At 53.8% G+C, this 18128-nt stretch overlaps 1 protein-coding gene across 1 annotated transcript in view; it reads left to right on the top strand.

Annotated features, from left to right (window-relative positions):
* The first annotated feature begins 541 nt into the window (after nt 1–541).
* The window catches only part of CNGB1 (cyclic nucleotide gated channel subunit beta 1), a 29042-nt gene continuing 11455 nt past the window's right edge, over nt 542–18128 (top strand). Inside the window, exons 1-21 of the mRNA XM_051629813.1 lie at nt 542–559; nt 734–791; nt 906–1047; nt 1258–1312; nt 1473–1554; nt 1643–1724; nt 2116–2155; nt 2508–2649; nt 2755–2830; nt 3774–3852; nt 7020–7194; nt 8510–8605; nt 10742–11030; nt 11344–11401; nt 11488–11546; nt 12165–12399; nt 14118–14250; nt 14989–15087; nt 16131–16288; nt 16439–16612; nt 17736–17944. Coding sequence (XP_051485773.1) covers nt 736–791; nt 906–1047; nt 1258–1312; nt 1473–1554; nt 1643–1724; nt 2116–2155; nt 2508–2649; nt 2755–2830; nt 3774–3852; nt 7020–7194; nt 8510–8605; nt 10742–11030; nt 11344–11401; nt 11488–11546; nt 12165–12399; nt 14118–14250; nt 14989–15087; nt 16131–16288; nt 16439–16612; nt 17736–17944 — 2439 coding nt within the window. The 5' untranslated portion in view covers nt 542–559; nt 734–735. The remainder of the gene's footprint in view (nt 560–733; nt 792–905; nt 1048–1257; nt 1313–1472; nt 1555–1642; nt 1725–2115; nt 2156–2507; nt 2650–2754; nt 2831–3773; nt 3853–7019; nt 7195–8509; nt 8606–10741; nt 11031–11343; nt 11402–11487; nt 11547–12164; nt 12400–14117; nt 14251–14988; nt 15088–16130; nt 16289–16438; nt 16613–17735; nt 17945–18128) is intronic.

The raw sequence follows: 18128 nt of genomic DNA, 5'->3' as shown, positions 1-18128 counted from the left end.
TAGAGGAAGCCACAGAGATGATGGGAGGGCTGGAGCAGCTCTGCTGTGGAGACAGGCTGGGAGAGTTGGGGTGTTGAGCCTGGAGAAGAGAAGGCTCCAGGGAGACCTTAGAGCAGCTTCCAGTGCCTGAAGAGGCTCCAGGAAAGCTGGGGAGGGGCTTTTGACATGGGCAGGGAGTGATGGAATGAGGGGAAATGGTTTTAAGCTGAGATTTAAATGAGATCTGAGGAAGAAATTCTTTACGGTGAGGGTGGTGAGATACTGGAACAGGATGTCCAGAGAAGCTGTGGCTGCCCCATCCCTGGAAGTGTTCAAGGGCAGGTTGATGGGGCTTGAAGCAAGCTGGTCTAGTGCGACACGTTGCTGCTCATGGCAGTGGGTGGGACTGGATGATTCTTAAGCTCCCTTCCAGCCCAAACCAGTCTAGGATTCTTTGATTTACATGGGAGACACAGGCCCCCACACCTCACTTTCTGACATCTTCTGCCCTTTCCCCTGAAGGCACTGACGGGACAGGCTGGTGGCCCCGGGGATGCTGCTGAGGGCACGGACACTGCAGGTAAGCCCCCAGGGCAGGGGGACATGTGGCTGAGCGGTGACCAGTGCTCCTGTACTGGCTGGTACCCCTGCCCTGCACACCAGGGCTGGCTGAGCAATGATGGGATGATGGGAGCTTGCTTGCTTCTTTTCTTTTTTTTTTTTTTTTTTTTTTTTTCCCCTGCTACCATTGAAGAAATGGAAAAGAAGGTGGGATTTGCAGTCCCTGAGGACCCGGGCTCTGCGTTTGAGAGGTATTGCTCTGGCACCCTCCAGCGTGCAATGCGGTTTCCTCAGGATTTTGCTCTTGGTCAGGGGCTGGATGCCTGGGTGGGAGGTCCCAGCTTGACTCCCTCCTTCCCTGGCAGCATGGGGAGCAGTGTGCTCTCCTGGATCTCCCAGGGCCTGGAGAAGGTGATTCCCCAGCCAGTCCCAGCCCTTGCCCAGGCCCCGGGGATGCTGCAGACGCTCGGGAAGAGCTTTGAGACAAGCATTGACGTTCCTGATCAGGTAGGGCAGGGCAACAGGCTGATGTATCTGGGCTTTTAGCTCTTTATTACCTTTTCTTCCCATCACTCTCCTAGAGGTAACTGCGAGCATTAACCCTGCCCTGTGTGGGCTTGTGCCCTCATCCATCTCTGGGGCAGGGCAGGGTGCCCCTGTGCCGGCAGGACGAGCCCTGTGGCTGCCGGGCAGGGGACAGTCTGTTTGCCTTTTTAGACAGAGGTCCAGGAGATCAAGGAAGAGGAAGAGGAGGAGGAAGAGGATGTTCTGGGTAAGAAGAGCCAGGGCTCTTTCTGGGACTCCCACATCCCACCCCCCTGGTTGGTGATGTTAGTGCTATTGTCCCCATGAGCCAGCTGTTGGGGGGCCCAGGAGGCCTCAGCAGTGCAGGTCCTGGCTCTCCCCACCCCCTGGCACTGCTCTCCCTGCAGAGATAACCCCCTTTGATCCAGAGGAGGATGAATTGGACAACTGTGAGTCTGAGGTTGGCACAGATCAGGACACGGAGGAGTGGTGGGTCCCTAGGGAGGCTGCCAGGGGGACACGGGAGGGCAGGAGGGTGCAGGAGGAGCTCCCTGCCTATGGCCCCCTCTCCCCTCAGGACCGGAGCGCAGGTGCTGGGCTGGCTGCTGCAGGGCTTCCAGAGGATGCTGCCACAGCCAGAGCCACTGAAAAAGCTGGAGGTGAGCACTGGGAGGCTGGGGGCTGCTGGGCTGAGCTGAGAGCAGAGCAGGTTCCCCATCCTTGTCCTCCCAGACACCCCAGCTGGGACCTTGGGGAGGAAACCCCAGAGGAAATTCAGCAGAGCAATAGAGAGACCTTAGGAGGCTGTTGGGGTGCTCTCCAGCCCTCTTGCAGGCTGAGGGAACCCTGCATGTGGAAAGCGCTGCTGCCAGCAAGGCTGGGAACTGGCTCTGATGGCCCTTGTCCAGGAAATGGGGCTGAAAGCAAAGTGGAGGGTGTGTGAGGCTGTGCCTCTGGGTCCCTTTGGGCTGGGGGATGTGCCCTCCCAGGCTGGCATGGGGCTGTGGGCAGAGCTTTGCCATGTTCATCCATCCCTCTATCCCTCTGCAGCCTGAGCCAGAGGAGGAGAATTGTGAAGCCACTGTGGATGGTGAGTGATCCCCTTTCCCTGGTGGCCCTTCTAGAGGGGACATTGTCATCTAGAGCCTGGGGGCATGCAGGTACCAGTGCTGGAGCACCCATGCTCCTGGGTATGGACTGCTGAGAGTGGGGAGCACTCTGGGTCCTGGCATCATGGCACTGTCCCTGCACTGCATTCATCTCCAAACCACCCATGTCCTTGTCCCAGACTTGGTCCCCAGAAGAGAAGCTGCCAGGGACCCTTCCAAGCCTGTCCCTGTCCCTCTGTGGGAGGGGACCCCACTTGCTCCCCTTCCCCAATGATTTATAAGATGACCACCACCTTGCCTATCCCCCTTCTCCTTCTGAATAAACCTGAGCAGGCACAACAGGGACTAAAACCCAGGGAAAGGCAAAAACCAGCATTTCAGCTGCCAAGAGCATCCCAGGAACAGTGAAGCCAACAGCAGCTGAGGAGCAGCTGGAGCCAGTGGTCCCTCAGTCCCTGGCTGGGGATGGCAGCAGGTAATGGTGACAGCAGCTTCTGCATGGGTGTGGTGGCCCGTGGGACATCTGCTGTGGGAGCAAAGGCTGCAGCATTTGGGTCTAACAGGGGTTTCTGGTCATCAGGGTGTTTGCCTGGTTGGTCCAGGGGCTGGAGAAAGTGATGCCACAGCCGGTGAGCAGGGAGAAGCAGGACACACAGGTATGCTGCCTGCTGGATGGGCAAAGGGGGTGTGAACACAGGGAGAGTGGCCCCAGCCATACAGATGCCACCAGATCAGTTCCAGCGCTTGCCATGGTTTGGGCTGTCAGCCACCTCCTTCCAGAAAACAAATCCCCACAGCCTGCTTAGCTGTTGAAAACAGCCTCTACACCATGGAAAAGCCCATAGCAGGTGGTTTTTTTTCTGCTTCCTTATCTTTCTGTATGGTAGCAAGTGGTGTCCAGGCCCTGGCATCTGACCCAGGTGCAGCCCAAGTCCTTGGAAGGAGAAGCAGCAGCAGCAGCTTTACCCACTCTCCTTCCATTGCACGCAAGCTTGCTCGGGCAAGAAGCCTCAAGTGCCCCAAGAAATTACATGGTCAAATGTGATCACAAAAATGTTCTGAGAACTGGAGCACCTCTGCTGTGGAGACAGGCTGAGGGAACTGGGGTTGTTCAGCCTGGTGAAGGCTCTGGGGAGAACTTAGAGCAGCCTTTCAATACTTAAAGGGGACCTATAAGAAAGATGGGGACAGAGTTTTTAGTAGAGCCTGTAGTGATGTGACCAGGGTGATGGTTTGAAACTGAGAGAGGGGACAGTCAGACTAGATATTAGGAAGACATTTTTCACAATGAGGCTGGTGAGACACTGGCCCAGGTTGCCCAGAGAAGCAGGAGATGCCCCATCCCTGGAACCATTCAGGTCAGGTTGGATGGGGCTCTGAGCAACCTCTCTGGTTGAAGGTGTCCCTGCCCGTGGCAGAGGGGTTGGACTGGATGGGCCTTTACAGGTCCCTTTCAATGCAAGGCATGCTGTCATCTATGATTCAGTTCTAAGATGTAGGGTAAAAGGGCCATGTTTACTGAAAATGGGGCATTTAGGGTAAAAATGTAGATTTACTGAGAATCTGCAACATCTCATATTTCTCTTTTCCTATTGGCAGGGAGGGGCTGCATCAACCTCAAGCCCCGTGGAAGAAAGTAAGTGGCTGCTCCATCGTGGTGTGCTGGTGGCTTCCCAAGGTCAGGAAGAAGTGACTGGGGAGAGGGACTGCTGGTGGCTCTTAGCCCTGGGTCTGCCAGGGTGCCAGTGGGGGAGCCCCTGAACACCCCCGGAAAGCCACAAGAGGCTGTTGCTGCATGAGAAGCAGGACCAGAACTGGGGCTGTGGGGTGGGCTTGGTGACACTTGGGCTGGGGGGTCTCTGGGTGCAGCATATCACATCCTGGGTGTGGAGGTCAGTGCAGATACCAGGGTTTGTCCTCGAGCTGTGCCGGCGGAGGTTTGCTAGGCTGGTGGGATTTGATCAAAGAGTTATGAGGGAACCCAAGCCCACTGCCTTCATCACCCCCTTTGGCATGTTTGCTGCTGAGCTGGAGAGTGTCTGTGAGGGCTCTATCACTGCTCGCTTGCCCCTGAGGGCAACAAGGCAGCCAGGCTTGGCTTCTCGTGCCAGCTGCATTGCGGGGTGCCGAGCAAAGCAGGGAGCTCAAATTGGGAACATCCAGAGATGGACTGGGCAGGAGAGGTGTCACACAGCCCTGGGCAAGCTCTGACTCCAGGATGGAGAGGCTGGTTGGGCCATTGGAGCCACTAGTGGGAGTGGGGGCTCACTGCAGCACTTGGAGGCTGTGCATCCTTCCAGAGGTATACTGGGAGGTTGCTGCTGCAAAACCAGCAGCACTTGGTGGGAACCTGGGACAGGAAATCCCGCAGGAAGGCATTTCTCCATATATTGATACAAATTGGAGACCCGAGGAAGGAGGCAAAGCCAGTGAGATGCCTCCACACCTGACAGGCAGTCGCACCCCTTGTGCACAGTGGCTGTGCTGCTACTTTGGTGCCTGGAGGCATCTCGAGGTCTTTTCATCTGCCCAAGGAAGTGAGTGATGAGGCCAAGGCACCAAACCACCAGCATGCTCATTAATGTTTTCCTTCTCCTTTTGTTTCAGGGGGCAAAGGGGCTTAGTGCCTCTGAAACAAACGGAAAATGAAGATGGTGGCAGGCCAGCCTTTCCCCCAGCATAGACCAGCCCGAGGAGAAAGTGCAGCTGGGGAGGAAAAGCAAAGGGGAATCTGCAAATGGTCTCTAGCTCCTTCCCAGCCAGGGCAGCAGGGACCTGACGATGGCTGCCTGTCCCTGGTCTCAGGGCTGTCCCATTTCAGCTCCCTCTTGGCTCCAGGAAATGGAGCTATTGGTTTTCCAGGATGATGTTTATGAGATGGGAGCTATAATTTATAGAAGGGTAGAAAAGCATCACTCAGGACACCTCAGAGGCAGAAAGCCTCTTGCTGCAGCCTCCCAGCACTCCTGGCCCTCTGAACTGCCCCAGTTCAGCTTCTTTGAACAGCCCCAGCATCTGAATATTCACCCCTGAGACCTTCATCAGAAGCCCACAAGCTTCTTTTAGTCAACTCTACCTCCCAGGTGTAATGTTATAAAGCTTTTAAGTTCTCTACAGCTTCTTATTGCTTTTCTTCCAGTGAGTGTTTTTCCCCAGCAAGTGAAAAGGTCTCTGGTTTGCAGTAGCAAGTGGGGGTGCCTGAGTTTAATCTTGGGGTGAGTAAGTGAAGGGTTAAAAGCCTTTGCCCAGACTTCCCTTATGGGAGAACTTGCCCCAAACTCTCCTTCCCCCAAACTCTTCTAACCCCCAGCTACAGCTGCTCCGTCCTGCTGCTCCTTGGGTGCAGCACTGGCAGCAGTGGCTGGGGGCCAGAGAGTCCTGGCAAGGAGGGGATCTTGGGGTTGTTCCCAGCCTGGAGTCAGGGCAGGAATGCTGGGCCAGGGGAAGCCCCTGTGGCCAGGTTGTTAGTACAGATACTGGAGTCATGGAATGGGTTGGGAGGGGCCTTCAAAGATTATCTGGTCCAATCCCACTGCTGTTGACAGGGACATCTTCCACTCTATCAGGTTGCTCAAAGCCCTGTCCAACCTGGCCTTCAACACTTCCTCTGATGGGGCAGCCACAACTTCTCTGGTCCAGCGTCTCACCACTTCTTGTCATACAACATTTCTTCCTTATATCTGATCTAAATCTACCTTCTTTCACTTTAAAACCATTGCTGCTTGTCCTGTCACTGCAGGCCTTTGTAAAACATCTTTCTCCAGCTCTCCTATAAACCTGCTGGGTATTGCAGGCATGACAAGGTCTCCCACTGTCTCATCATGTCTCTTTAGGACCTTTTGGGCAGCCTTAACAGTGAGTCATGAGCCAAGCAACCAGGGATCCATCCTGTGTTCATAACAAACCCACTGGCACCAGACCACAATTTGAGTATCTGCCCCATTTTCATATAAAGTATCCCAAAGTTGCAGCATGTTTTAGAAGCCACCTTGTTGTTTAAAACTTTATGGAGATCTCAAGGGAGCCAGCGAAAGTCAGTGTGGGCACAGTGGGGTAGGTAAACACAGCAGAGCCAACTCTGGGTGTGTTTTCTGCCTTTTTGGAGCTGCATTTGCATGTTTCCTATTAGCTTTGCTGCAGTTTGATTGCCAGGCAGGCCTCAAAATAAACTGGTTTGAGTCTGCAGATTTTCTTCCTCCTCCTGTTTCTCTGGTGCGTGGCAGGGTGGGTACCCCTGGGACACAGCGAGGGCTGGAGGTGGGTCAGACCTGCACCCTTCACTTTGCAGCTGGCCTGACAGCTTTCCCAGCCCCCCCAGTGATGCTCGGAAACTGGGAGGTGTGCAAGAGCTTTCCCTGCCTGTGCCTGTGCCTGGAATGTTGGGAGTAGAGGCAGGCAGCTGGGTGCTCAGGGTGCTGCAGCCTGAGGTGTCCAGCAGTGAAACCAGGACCCTGTGGCTGGGCTGGCACCATGTTTGGCTCAGGGGGCACGAGGGGAGAGGCTTTTGGACAGCTTCGGCTGCCGAGAGATCCAAAGCAGGGCCTGGGAACGGGCTGGATTGTCTGATGTGTGTGTGTGGGGAAGCCAGCAGGCACATGTGTGCAAAGGGTTAGAGCTTCTATAGGGCTTGGCACAAAATGGTGAATTTTGGTCCTTCTGGCAAAAGTGCCCAAGGCAACCACCTGGCACAGCTTGGGGACATGGGGCAGCACAGGTCAGTGCAGGCCAAGAGCTGCTTTGGGCCCAGCACTGCTGCATCAAGCAGCTACACCATGGTATCTGCCCCAGGCCTCCTGAGAAGGGGCTGAGGTCCTCACCACCTCACTGTCCCCATTCCCCTTTCAGTTCATATTGTCCTTGGAGAACCTGAGGAGACTGACCTCATCCTGGAAGACCTCGATGATGAATGGGTTAATGAAGCCACGTGTGAGATGGTGGCCTGGGGTCGAGAGGCTGAGCTGGTGGCAGATGCTCATCCTCTTCCCCCCATCCAGGAGGAGCCTCAGGAAGAAGAAAACAGGTAGGAGAAGGGAGATGCTGTTGGTGGGCAGCTCCACACACCATACAGCCACCAGTGTGGTGGCCATGGAAGGGGACGGGCTTGTCTCTGGGCATCCCTCCTTGACAGCCCTGGCAGTGGAGCTGGCAGCTGAGGTGCCCGTTTCCAAAGAGGGGGGCACCAGAAGGTCCTAAAAGGTGTTTGAGCAAAAGACCTTTCCTGCTGGTGCTGAGATGCTAGTGTTCAGTGTGTTGAGTGGAGGAGCCAGGAGTGCAATGCTCCCCATTGCCCTGATGAAGGATACTCTGCTTTAGGCTTCCCATAAGTAGATTTTGGCCCTAAGGCAAGAGGGTTTGGACCTCATTCCCATCAACTGCACATCTGGCTGCCATGCCGTTTGGAAATGGTGGTCTTCTCTGTAGGATCTATCCTATGTCTTCCAAAAGAAGTCCCTGCCAAGGTCCTCCTGAGGGCTGGGCAATGCCTGCAGAGCTGGAAGCAGTGGGATGAGAAGGGTCCGTGCACCCTCCAAAGGGTTTAGGAGACCCCAAAGCCTTCCTTGTGCCCAGTGCACAGTCCTCACCTCCAGCACAGGCAATGCTCAACTGGACTGAGCAGAGGCCGTGCCAAAGCCTCGCTGGCTCAGCAAAACTCTGTTCTGCTCAGCCAGAAAACACTTGTCTACGAATACCTGCAGGGTGGGTGTCTGTTCAGTGGTGCCTGTGACAGGATGAGGGGAAATGGCACCAAGTGACAACACAGGAAGTTCCACCTCAACATGAGGAGAAACTTGTTCACTCTGAGGGTGACAGAGCCCTGGGACAGGCTGCCCAGAGAGGCTGTGGAGTCTCCTTCTCTGGAGACTTTCAAGCCTCATCTGGACACGTTCCCGTGTGACCTGCCCTGGGTGTTCCTGCTGCAGCAGAGGGTTGGACTTGATGATCTTCAGAGGTCCCTCCCAACCCCTCTGATTCTATGAGTCATGTGTGAGAAGCTGTGGGCAGCCTGGAGGGTGGGTTTCAGTAACGGGGAGGTTTGTGTCAAAATCAGCACTAAGTGGCCCCATTGCACATCCTCTCCCTGTGCTACAAAGGGAATTAGAAGGTTCAAGGACACAGGTTTTGTGTTCCTAAACTTTTCCCTGTTGTTCTTCCTACCTGCCTGAGGCCACAGGCACCACAGGGCAGTGAACCAGCCTGTGCCCGGTGTCCCCAGCGCGTGTTCCCCAGGGGGGGTGCCCGGGGGACGGAGGGAGAGCATCTCGGGCCATAAGGGTGTGGAGACGGGCAGGGAGGTTCACTTACTGGATCTCATCTAAGGAGTTTCTCCTTCCCAGGCTGTGCTTGTGCTCCCTGAGCGCCGGCGAGGAGGAGAAGGAGGAAAGGGAGGAGGAGAGGGAGGAAGAGGAGGAGAAGGCGGAGGAGAACGCGCGGTGAGCGTTTCTTGTTGCTTTCATGGCGTTGGTAGAAAGGAGCTGCTGGGACGGGGGTGCTCTAGGGAGAGGGTGCATCAGGAGGGGTGCATCAGGAGGGATGTGTTCGCCATCTGGCTCAGCCCAGGGGCGCTGCTGACGCGGCACTTGGTGACAGGCGAGTGTCTCCTGGTGACACAGGCTCCATCGCTGCCGCCCGTAGCAACCGCAGCCCTCGGCCACCCGGTGGCTCAGCCGAGCAGGAGCACCCAGCTCCTGGAGACGGCCCCCGGTGTTTATAACCATTAATTCTGAGCAGTTGGGATTAGTAGGAGTGTTCCAGAGATGAACTTAAAGGCAGGATTGTGTGTTGTACCTGCAAATGCTCCTTAATACAAGTAGGTATCATTTTCCTTCTTTTCCTGTGATGGGAAATCCCTGAGTTATGATCAGATGTTGGAGGTGAGGACTTTGCTCTGGATGGTGTTTAGAAAAATCTTCATGCTTAGTTTAGTGTTTTGCTCTGTTTTCACATGTGATAAAATTCTAGGGTTTTATTGCCTGCTCCTACAGTGTTTTACTCTCTGTGAATCTCTCTGAAGTGGCAGAATTTTCAGAAAAAAAGCTGAAAATGCTGCATTATTCAGTGTTAAACCTGGATCTTTTGATTTATTCAAAGTCTGTTCCTGGAGCTCCACGATATAAATTTGAGCTGCAGTTGCTGGGTGCAGGAGGTGCTGCTCCATCCTTCAGTGTGGTTGGTTGTGGTAAAGGAGAGACACTGGCAGCTTCTCTAGATCAGGATGAAAAGCCTTGGGATTGCATTGGCAAGGAGCCTCATAAAAAAAAAAAAAAAGAAAAAAAAAAAAAGAATGGGGGGGAATTATTAAAAATAATATAAAATAGACCTTGGAAATCATAAGTTTTTTAAGACATGGGGATAAAAGAGAAACAACAGCCACTGCTTGTGACGTACATCTTCTGCCTTGGGCCCTACCAGGGATGCAGAAAGGTGCATTTTCAGTTTTCATGCATTTTGCTGTTTTAACATTTTTCATTAGAGCTACCAAGCTGGTGAAAGGTCTGGAGAACAAGTCCTACGAGGAGAGGCTGAGGGAACTGGGGGTGTTTAGTTTGAAGAAGAGGAGGCTGAGGGGAGACCTCATTGCTCTCTACAACTACCTGAAAGGAGGTTGCAGGGAGGTGGGAGTTGGGCTCTTCTCTCAAGTGAATAAGGACAGGATGAGAGGAAATGGCCTGAAGTTGCACCAGGGGAGCTTTAGACTGGGTATTAGAAATAATTTCTTTACCCAGTGCGTGGTTGGACACTGGAACAGGCTGCCCAGGGAGGTGGTGGAGTCACCATCGCTGGAAGTGTTTAAAAGAAATATAGATGTGGTATTTAGTGACATGATTTAAGCACTGAAGGGGTAGATGAGCTTATGGTTGGACTTGATGATCTTCAAGGTCTCTTCCAACGAGGATGATTCTGTGATTATCCCCAGTCCCCACTTTGCATCTCTCGCCAGGAAGGAGCAAACCAGGAGATAACTGCACAGAACAACATGATGAGGTTTTTTTTATTTTTCAGTTGTAAAGGATGATGTGTCCTGGGTTGTCCTGCAGAGGCAAACGTGGGATGGTGCTCGCAGGGCAGCCCTGCCTGTAAAGGAGACTCTCAGCTTTTTATTTCCAGGCAAATTTTAATTATATGAGAAATGACTGCCTGTGTCTGTCTGCATATGCAAATTTTGCTTATGCATATACAATGCCCTGCATTCATGACACACTTCTCACCTGGTCTTCTACATAGTATTTGTTCCAAATCCAAGCAGCATTTTTTTCTGTGCTGCTGTATTAAACCAACATGTCTGTGGTGTCGTGCACCTGCCAATGGGCTTGTGGTGCAGCTGGAGGAGCAGTTCTCCTGAAACCAGGTGAGCTGTGTGTGGTCCCTATTGACATGATCCCCCTCCAAGTGACGTGATCGCCCCGTTGATGTGATGCCCCTTCCATTGGTGTGATGCCTCCCCCTTGATGTGATGCTCCCCCTTGACGTGATGCCCCCCATTGATATGATGTCCTCCCATTGACGTGATTCCCCCCATTGACATGATGCCCCTTCCATTAACATGATGCCCCCCCATTGATGTGATATCCTCCCCTTGACGTGATGCCCCCCACTGATGTGATGCCCCCCATTGATGCGATGCCCCCTTGTTGGTGTGATCCCCCCTTGCTGTGTTGTCCCCATCTGCAATGTGTCCAACCTCAGTGGGTGAAAGCGAGCAGGTATCCCTGCCTGATCTGTGTCTGCAGGGCCTGGATCCAGCCCTGTCTCTCTGCTGCTGAGACTGGGGATGAGGTCTACTTTGCAGAGGAGGCCCTCAGGTTTGAGCAGCTGGAAGAAGCTGAGATAAGTGACCTTGAAGGTGCTTTTGTCCAGGTATGGCTGCACTGAGCTCTAGCTGCCCAGCACATGCTGGGGGCTCTGAGTGTGGCTGGGGGGATGCAGTGGGGAGCAGCAACCAGGATGGGCACTGGGAATGTTGCCCACCAAGGTGTCGCCATCTCCGACCCTGAGACTAGGTGGGCACCACGGGAGGGGTGTTTTCATGCTCAAATACTGGCCCCAAACAATGAGCCAAGAGGGTGGCAAGTGTCTGGGGGACATGGGCCACTCAATCTAGCTGCAAGTCTGCCCTTTTGCTGGTGAAGCCAGGCCTTTGCTCCTTAAAATGGCTTTTTTCGTTTTGAAGGTGGAAGAAGAGACAGCAGAAGCTGCTGAAACCGACACTGAAGGTAGAACATGCAGCAGTTAACATGACACAGGGGTGAACAGCAGCAGGGAGCGGGGTGGCCTGGAGGGGAAACACGGCTTCTGCAGCCTGGGCCTGCCACAGCATCAGGGCTTTTCCCACTGTTCCCACGGAAAACTGGTTTAAAGCATCCCATGGGAAGAGTGAGATGGCAATGGTGGCACCAGCTGGAGCCCACGATAGCAATAGCATCGCCAGCTGGAGCCTATGGTGGCAATAGTGTCACTGGGTAGGAGCCCACAGTGGCAATAGTGTCAGCAGCTGGAGCTTGTGACAGCAACAGTGTCACCAGCTGGGGCCCCCACTGGAAGGCTGGGGGTTACCTAGTCCTTGGTCTTGTTTATCAAGCAACCTCTGATGTGAAGGAAGATTTTCTCCTTCAGCTGAAGAATTCCAGGGGGCTAAAGAGGATCTTCTCTACCACTTTGCTCAGTTTGGGAATTAACCAGTGGCATAAAGCACATTTTAAGATAACCTTTTAGGAGGTAATGGATTGCTAGGGGGAGGTAAGTGATGAGCTCCTATGGCAGACTTGGGAGCCAAGGCAGGTCCTGACATGACTCCCTGAGGTCAGGGAGCTGCATGAGGCTGGCTTGACCTGGTAGGATGCTCACCACCACTGCCACCACCAGCCATGAGCAGTGGCCACCAAACCCCAGCAGTCCCATGCGTTGCTCTGCACTGCCACAACTGTCCTGTCTCAAACCCTTCTGTGTTTTATTGCAGCTTCTGATGCCTTCTCCTTAGCTTGAAGCATCTAGGCACCTAGTAGCATGGCCAAGCCTGCCTGGGACATCGAGCTAGACCAGCTGGTGCACGAGGAGCCGCCGGACGGCGGGACCACCTCCCCTTCAGGCTGCGGCACGTTAGAGCAGCTGCCCCATGTCCCCAGCTACCAAGCCACCGCTGCCTCCCATCCTCCTGGCCCTCATGCCAGCCAGCCTCGGGCAGGAGTTGTCAATCCCAGTTTTTGCACTGAGGAGCAATCCCCCCTAGGTATCAGAGATGGCAGCTTGGACCTCGCGTAGCTTGAGTGGGCACAGGGTTATTCCTGGAGTAATTGCTTTTTGGGTGAAAAAAAGCTTCAAGTTCCAGCACAGAGGAACAAAATCCACGTTTTCTTGGCCCCATGGCTGTGTGGTTTTCCAGCTAACCCCTGGAGAGACTTTGCACCTAGCTGGAAATCATGGGCTGTGCATTTTCACCTGCTTGGCCAAAACCTCTCCCAAAAGGACCCAGAGGCAGAGGATTAAATATCCACTGCACACACTTCTCTCCTTCGTGTTCTTGTGCCCCACCCCTACTGAGAGGATGGTAAGATGGAGGTTTGCTGCTCGCAGCTTTCTGCCTTTGCACCCCAAAGTCCAAATGATGTTTCTGTGGCTTTGCTTTGCTTTGTTTTTTACCAGTGAGCCAAATCCCACTGCTTTTCCTCACACACAGATGAGATCTTAACTTTTCAACCCCAGGTGGCCTTTTCTCGGTTATTTGATCCTGATCCACTGGTCCCACATCAGTGTGGCATGGGAGAGCTTGCATGGGGTCTTTTGAATGTGTGATGAAATCCCTTGGAAGGTGGGCCACAAAAACGACCCAAGGGACCTTATGAGGACAGGCTGAGAGAGTTGGGGGTGTTCAGCCTGGAGAAGAGAAGTCTCCAGGGAGACCTTAGAGCACTTTCCAGTGCCTGAAGGGGCTCCAGGAAAGCTGGGGAGGGGCTTGTTACAAGGGCTTGTAGTAGAAGGAGAAGGGGGAATGGATTCAAACTGGAAGAGGAGAGATTCAGGTTAGAGATCAGGAAGAAATTTTTTCCTGTGAGGGTGCTGAGACACTGGAACAGGCTGCCCAGAGAAGTTGTGGAATCTCCATCCCTGGAAGTGTTCAAGGGCAGGTTGGATGGGGCTTGGAGCAACCTGGTCTAGTGGAAGGTGTCCCTGCCCATGCAGGGGGGGGTTGGATCTTGATGATCTTTAAGGTCCTTCCAACTCTAACGGTTCTGTGATTCTATGAAATCCTGCAGAAACTAATAATGTTTTGTTGTATTCCTACAAAAAGTGATGACACTTCCCTGCCCAACCAGCTGGGAGTCCAGCCACGGGAACCCCCAGGGCCATTTCTCCTTTGGGCAATTGACATCTCTTTAGTTGGCATCTCTCATTACCCACTTTAAACATTCAGCCTTCCTGCTTCTGACTCTGCCTGTGGCAGGAAGCAGTTATTACCTCTGCAAAGGAGAGAAGCCATAAGTTCTTATTTAAATAGTGCCTTAATCTGCATGCAAAACCAACATGGGTGTCATCTGGAGCCTGCACAGTCCACATGTTTGTGTTCAGAAGACCCAGGAGATTTTCTAGACCCTGGGAGACTGGTTTGAGGTTGGAGGTCCCAGGTTCCTGCAGCTGGTAATCCTCATCTCCATCATTCTCCAAACCATGAGGGCCCAACCCTAGCAAGGAGTAGTTGCAATCCCTGCAAGCTGGGGAAGCAGAAGGGAACCAGGTGGCACTTCTGAGCATTAGAAACTGGGCAAGAAAAGAGAGAAGGCAACACTGCAAACCATTAGGAGAAAAAGATGAGGAGGGAATGGATGGAAAGAGAAAGTCCTTCAGCACACTGCAGGGTTTGGGGGCAGCTCCACAAGGGCAATGGGGCCTCAGGGTCCACCCACACTGTGCCCCTCTCACCTGCAGTTATTGCTCTTCTCCACCGACCAGGTCACTACCCCACGGTGAATATCAAGGATGTGGACAGCCATGCAGTGGAGAGCAACGGGGCCCACCTACCAATGCCCACCGCTGGTGCTCCTGCCATGCTGGCTGTGCCCAGCCTGGTGCCAGCATCCCCCAGGTACAGCCCTGCCCAGGATGTATCCATGAGCCCAGGAGTCTCACCCTCTGACAGGGCTGGTGCAGGGAAATTTATACATCCATGTGGAGCCACCTTTTCCCAGTGGGTTTGGACAGAGATATGGGGCGATGTCACAGGTGTGACCAGGAGGTGCCCCTGGCTCAGCATCACCAGGACAGCATTTGTAAGGCTCTTCTGGAACCTGGAGCTGCTCTCAGCAGCAGCCCTTTGCATGTGGCCTAGCAGGTCCCTGCAGCCATTATGTTCTGTACCTGCTGCTCTGCAATTCACACCTTGACTTGGGGGATTTAAGGTGCAACGGAGCCAGCTCAGAGCCAGGCTGTGTCCCCAGAACCTCCCCATTTTCTCCAGATTTCACTTTCTTGCTCCACCTTTCCAGCCCTGGGTTTCCCTGTCCTGCCCCTCGTAGCTCAGAGCCATGAGGGTGCAGCCTTGGGAATGAGCAGGGAGTGGTGCCCACTCTCCATGCATCTTGCCAGGTGCCCAAATGGGTCATAAAATGGGCCTGGTGGGGCCCAGGAAGGAACAGGGCTTGGCAGCAGAGGAGTGGGGTTGTTTGTTCCTGTTGACTTCAGGCAATGCCAAAAATCAGGGGGGAAACTGACTGTGGCAGGAAAAGGGGAAGCAGAAACAGATGAGACCTGGGAGGAGGAGGAAGAGGAGCTGATCGAGGATGGGGAACAAACCAAGCCTTGGTTGCTGTGTTTGTGTCCACAGGAGGAAGCTGCTGGCCCCGGCTGATGTTCTGGAGGAGGGAGTGGCAAGCCAAGACCCCCCCCGAGCACTGCAGGGCTGGGACGGGGAGCAGAAGGAAAGGTGTGTGATGGGGCCAGGGGCTCTGGATCCACCAAGTTCCCAAAGCTTTGGAGCCCAGGGTTCAGGTGGAAATAGCAAAGATCCTGGAAGCATTGGGATCCCAAAGGCCGAGGGAGTCGTGGGCTCCCCATCTAGCCAGGTTTAGCTCTGTGTGCCAAGTAACGCATCCCCTCTCCAAAAAACCATGATGGTGCTCCCCAGAGCAGAAGCTGCTCTCTTGTTTTTTCTGTGTCCAGGCAGAAATATTCTCCTTAAAGCTGCATTTAACCACAAAGAAGATGCACCTTTGATCTACACCTTCATTTCACTGATAGTGGAGGAATGACCTTTTCCTCCATCAAAGCAAGCACATCATGCAGCCCAGGGCCTGGAGGGGGCAGCTTCAGAGGGACCTGCCCTCCCTGAGAAGCAAAGTCTGGGGGAGGGTCTGCACCTCCAGACAGTGCAGGATTTTGCCTTCTCCCTGGGCAGAAACCAGGGTGCCAATCAGCACAACCATCCTGGAGCTACAGTGAAAGAGCTCAGTGTTGTCCTCTCTCATAGTGATGCTTCTCAGTCACTCTCAGCAAAGCATTCTGGTCTGGATCCAGCCTCGTTTGAATAAAGAAGCTGAAAAGAGGTGATATAGTTAAAGAATCCAGAGCCTATGTGGATATTTTCACCTCATAGTTCTTCCAAAATCTCCTTCTCCCAAGCATGTGCAAGCCAGCCTGGGATCTTGATGCTCCCCAAGTCCCTCTGAGGGCATCACACACCCCAGAGGCTCAGGCTGGTTCTGCTTGATGGTGTTTTACTGAAACCACCTTCACTCGTGGCCTTCTGATTACGGGACAGTGACAACTGGCCACCACCATCTGGCCGCTGCCAAGTGAAAGGTGCCAAATAGACCTAGGTCCTAGATCAGGCCCTAGACCCCTGGTTGCAGGATAGCCAGATAAGTATGGGTTAATCCTAACTCAGGATCCTGTGGGCTACAAAAATGGGCCAAGAACCTGACCTTGGGCTTTTCTACCTGCATTAACTGCCTGGTGGTCTTCTCGCAGCCTGCCTGAGCGCGTTGGGTCAGCCACGAGCCAGAGCAGCACCATCATCAACATCCGGCTCCAGGAGCTGGTGAAGCTCTTCAGAGAGAGGACCGAGAAGGTGAAGGAGAAGCTGACGGACCCTGATATCACCTCAGATGATGAGAGCCCCACAGCATGTGAGTTCAAGTGGAGCTGGCAGCTGATGGGTCCACACACACTGTGGTTTGGGGGGGGGCAGCTGCTTTCATAACAATGTAAAGGCCTTTCAATTAATTTCTGAAGGATTCTTTTTCTGCCCTTTAAACCAATTCTGTGGACTCTCCCAGCCCCTGCCAAGCAGGCGCCTGTGACAGCGCCGGTGCCTGCGCAGGGAGGGGCGCCAGAGAAGCCAGTGGAGCAGGAGCACTACTGCCAGATGTTGTGCTGCTCGTTCAAGCACCGGCCCTGGCTGGACCGCCTGAAAAACTACCAGTTCCCCAGCAGCATTGACCCCCTCACCAGTGAGTGGTGGAGCACCCGACCGGGCTGGGGACAACGGGCTGGGGAGGGGGTGAGGAGGGGAGGAGGTGAGATGTAAGAGATGGGACCTTGTAAGAGGAGGACAACTAAGGAGCAACTTAGCTAATGAAAAAAAAAAACAAAACAGAACAACCCCAATGTTTTAAATTCCCCTGCAGGGCACAAGGTTTCCTAAAGACTTCCCAATGGCTGTGGGTGTGAGGAGCTTGACCAAGCAGGGAAAGGGCAGCTGCTTTCTGCTTTCCAGGCTTTTTAGTGGTCAAACGCTGTCCCTGTGGTGTGGACACCCCAAATGACAATCAAAATCACAAAAGAAAAGTCCCCTGTTTAGTGGATGTCCCACAGGAACCCAGCTCCTCCCTTAGTCCTTGCTCTTCAGCTGGCTAAGGCAGGGAAACAAAGCAAGAAAGGTGGAAATGTGGGAGGAAAGCCAAAGCAAGTCTGGCTGAACCAGCAGAGTTAGAAGAGGCTTTCTGACAAAAACCAAGGTGCTCTGCGTGGACGTGGACAAGGACATGGACCTGTTGGAGCAGGTCCAGAGGAGGCCACGAAGATTATCCAAGGGCTGGAGCAGCTCTGCTCTAGAGACAGGCTGAGAGAGTTGGGGTATTGAGCCTGGAGAAGAGAAGGCTCCAGGGAGACCTTAGAGCACCTTCCAGTGCCTGAAGGGGCTCCAGGAAAGCTGGGGAGGGGCTTGGGACAAGGGCAGGGAGGGAGAGGACAAGGGGGAATGGATGAAAACTGGAAGAGAGGAGATTGAGATCAGTCATTAGAAAGAAGTTCTTTAGTGTGAGGGTGGTGAGACCCTGGCCCAGCCTGCCCAGAGAGGTGGAGGAGGCCCCATCCCTGGAGACATTCATGGTCGTGCCCCTCACTGAAGGGGGGTTGGACTAGATGACCTTTGAAGCTCCCTTGCAACTCAATGCATTCTGTATTCCATGCAGCTGTTGGTGTTTGCTCTCAGCCCAGCAATTGCTACTAAAAGCTGTCACTCAAAGCTCTGCTGCACAGTTCCTTACAGGGCAGGGGATGCCAAACCTATTGTGGGTTCATGTGGACAAGGGACATGTGCCCACCTAATGGTGGTGGGTTCCCTCTGTGCAGACCTGATGTACGTGCTGTGGCTCTTCTTTGTTGTCGTGGCCTGGAACTGGAACTGCTGGTTGATCCCTGTCCGCTGGGCCTTCCCCTACCAGACACCAACAAACATCTACTTCTGGCTGCTCATGGACTACATCTGTGACCTCATCTACCTGCTGGACATCCTCGTCTTTCAGACGCGGCTGCAGTTTGTCCAGGGGGGAGATGTAATAGTGAGTGACTGCTTGCTGGATCTCATGGCTGGGAACCTGCTGTCCCTGTTGCCCTGAGTGGCACAGATGGTGCTGGTCACTCATCTCTGAATGGAGCTCTCTGTGCTCTCCCACCATGGCTGGGGCCATCAGGGCTGTGTGCAGTCTTGGATGCAGGCATCTCTCCTGCCATGCAGTAGACAAG

This window comes from Apus apus, chromosome 11 (assembly GCF_020740795.1).
Source record: "Apus apus isolate bApuApu2 chromosome 11, bApuApu2.pri.cur, whole genome shotgun sequence".
Taxonomy (NCBI): Eukaryota; Metazoa; Chordata; class Aves; order Apodiformes; family Apodidae; genus Apus; species Apus apus.
This window is presented reverse-complemented; position numbering and strand designations above follow the sequence as displayed.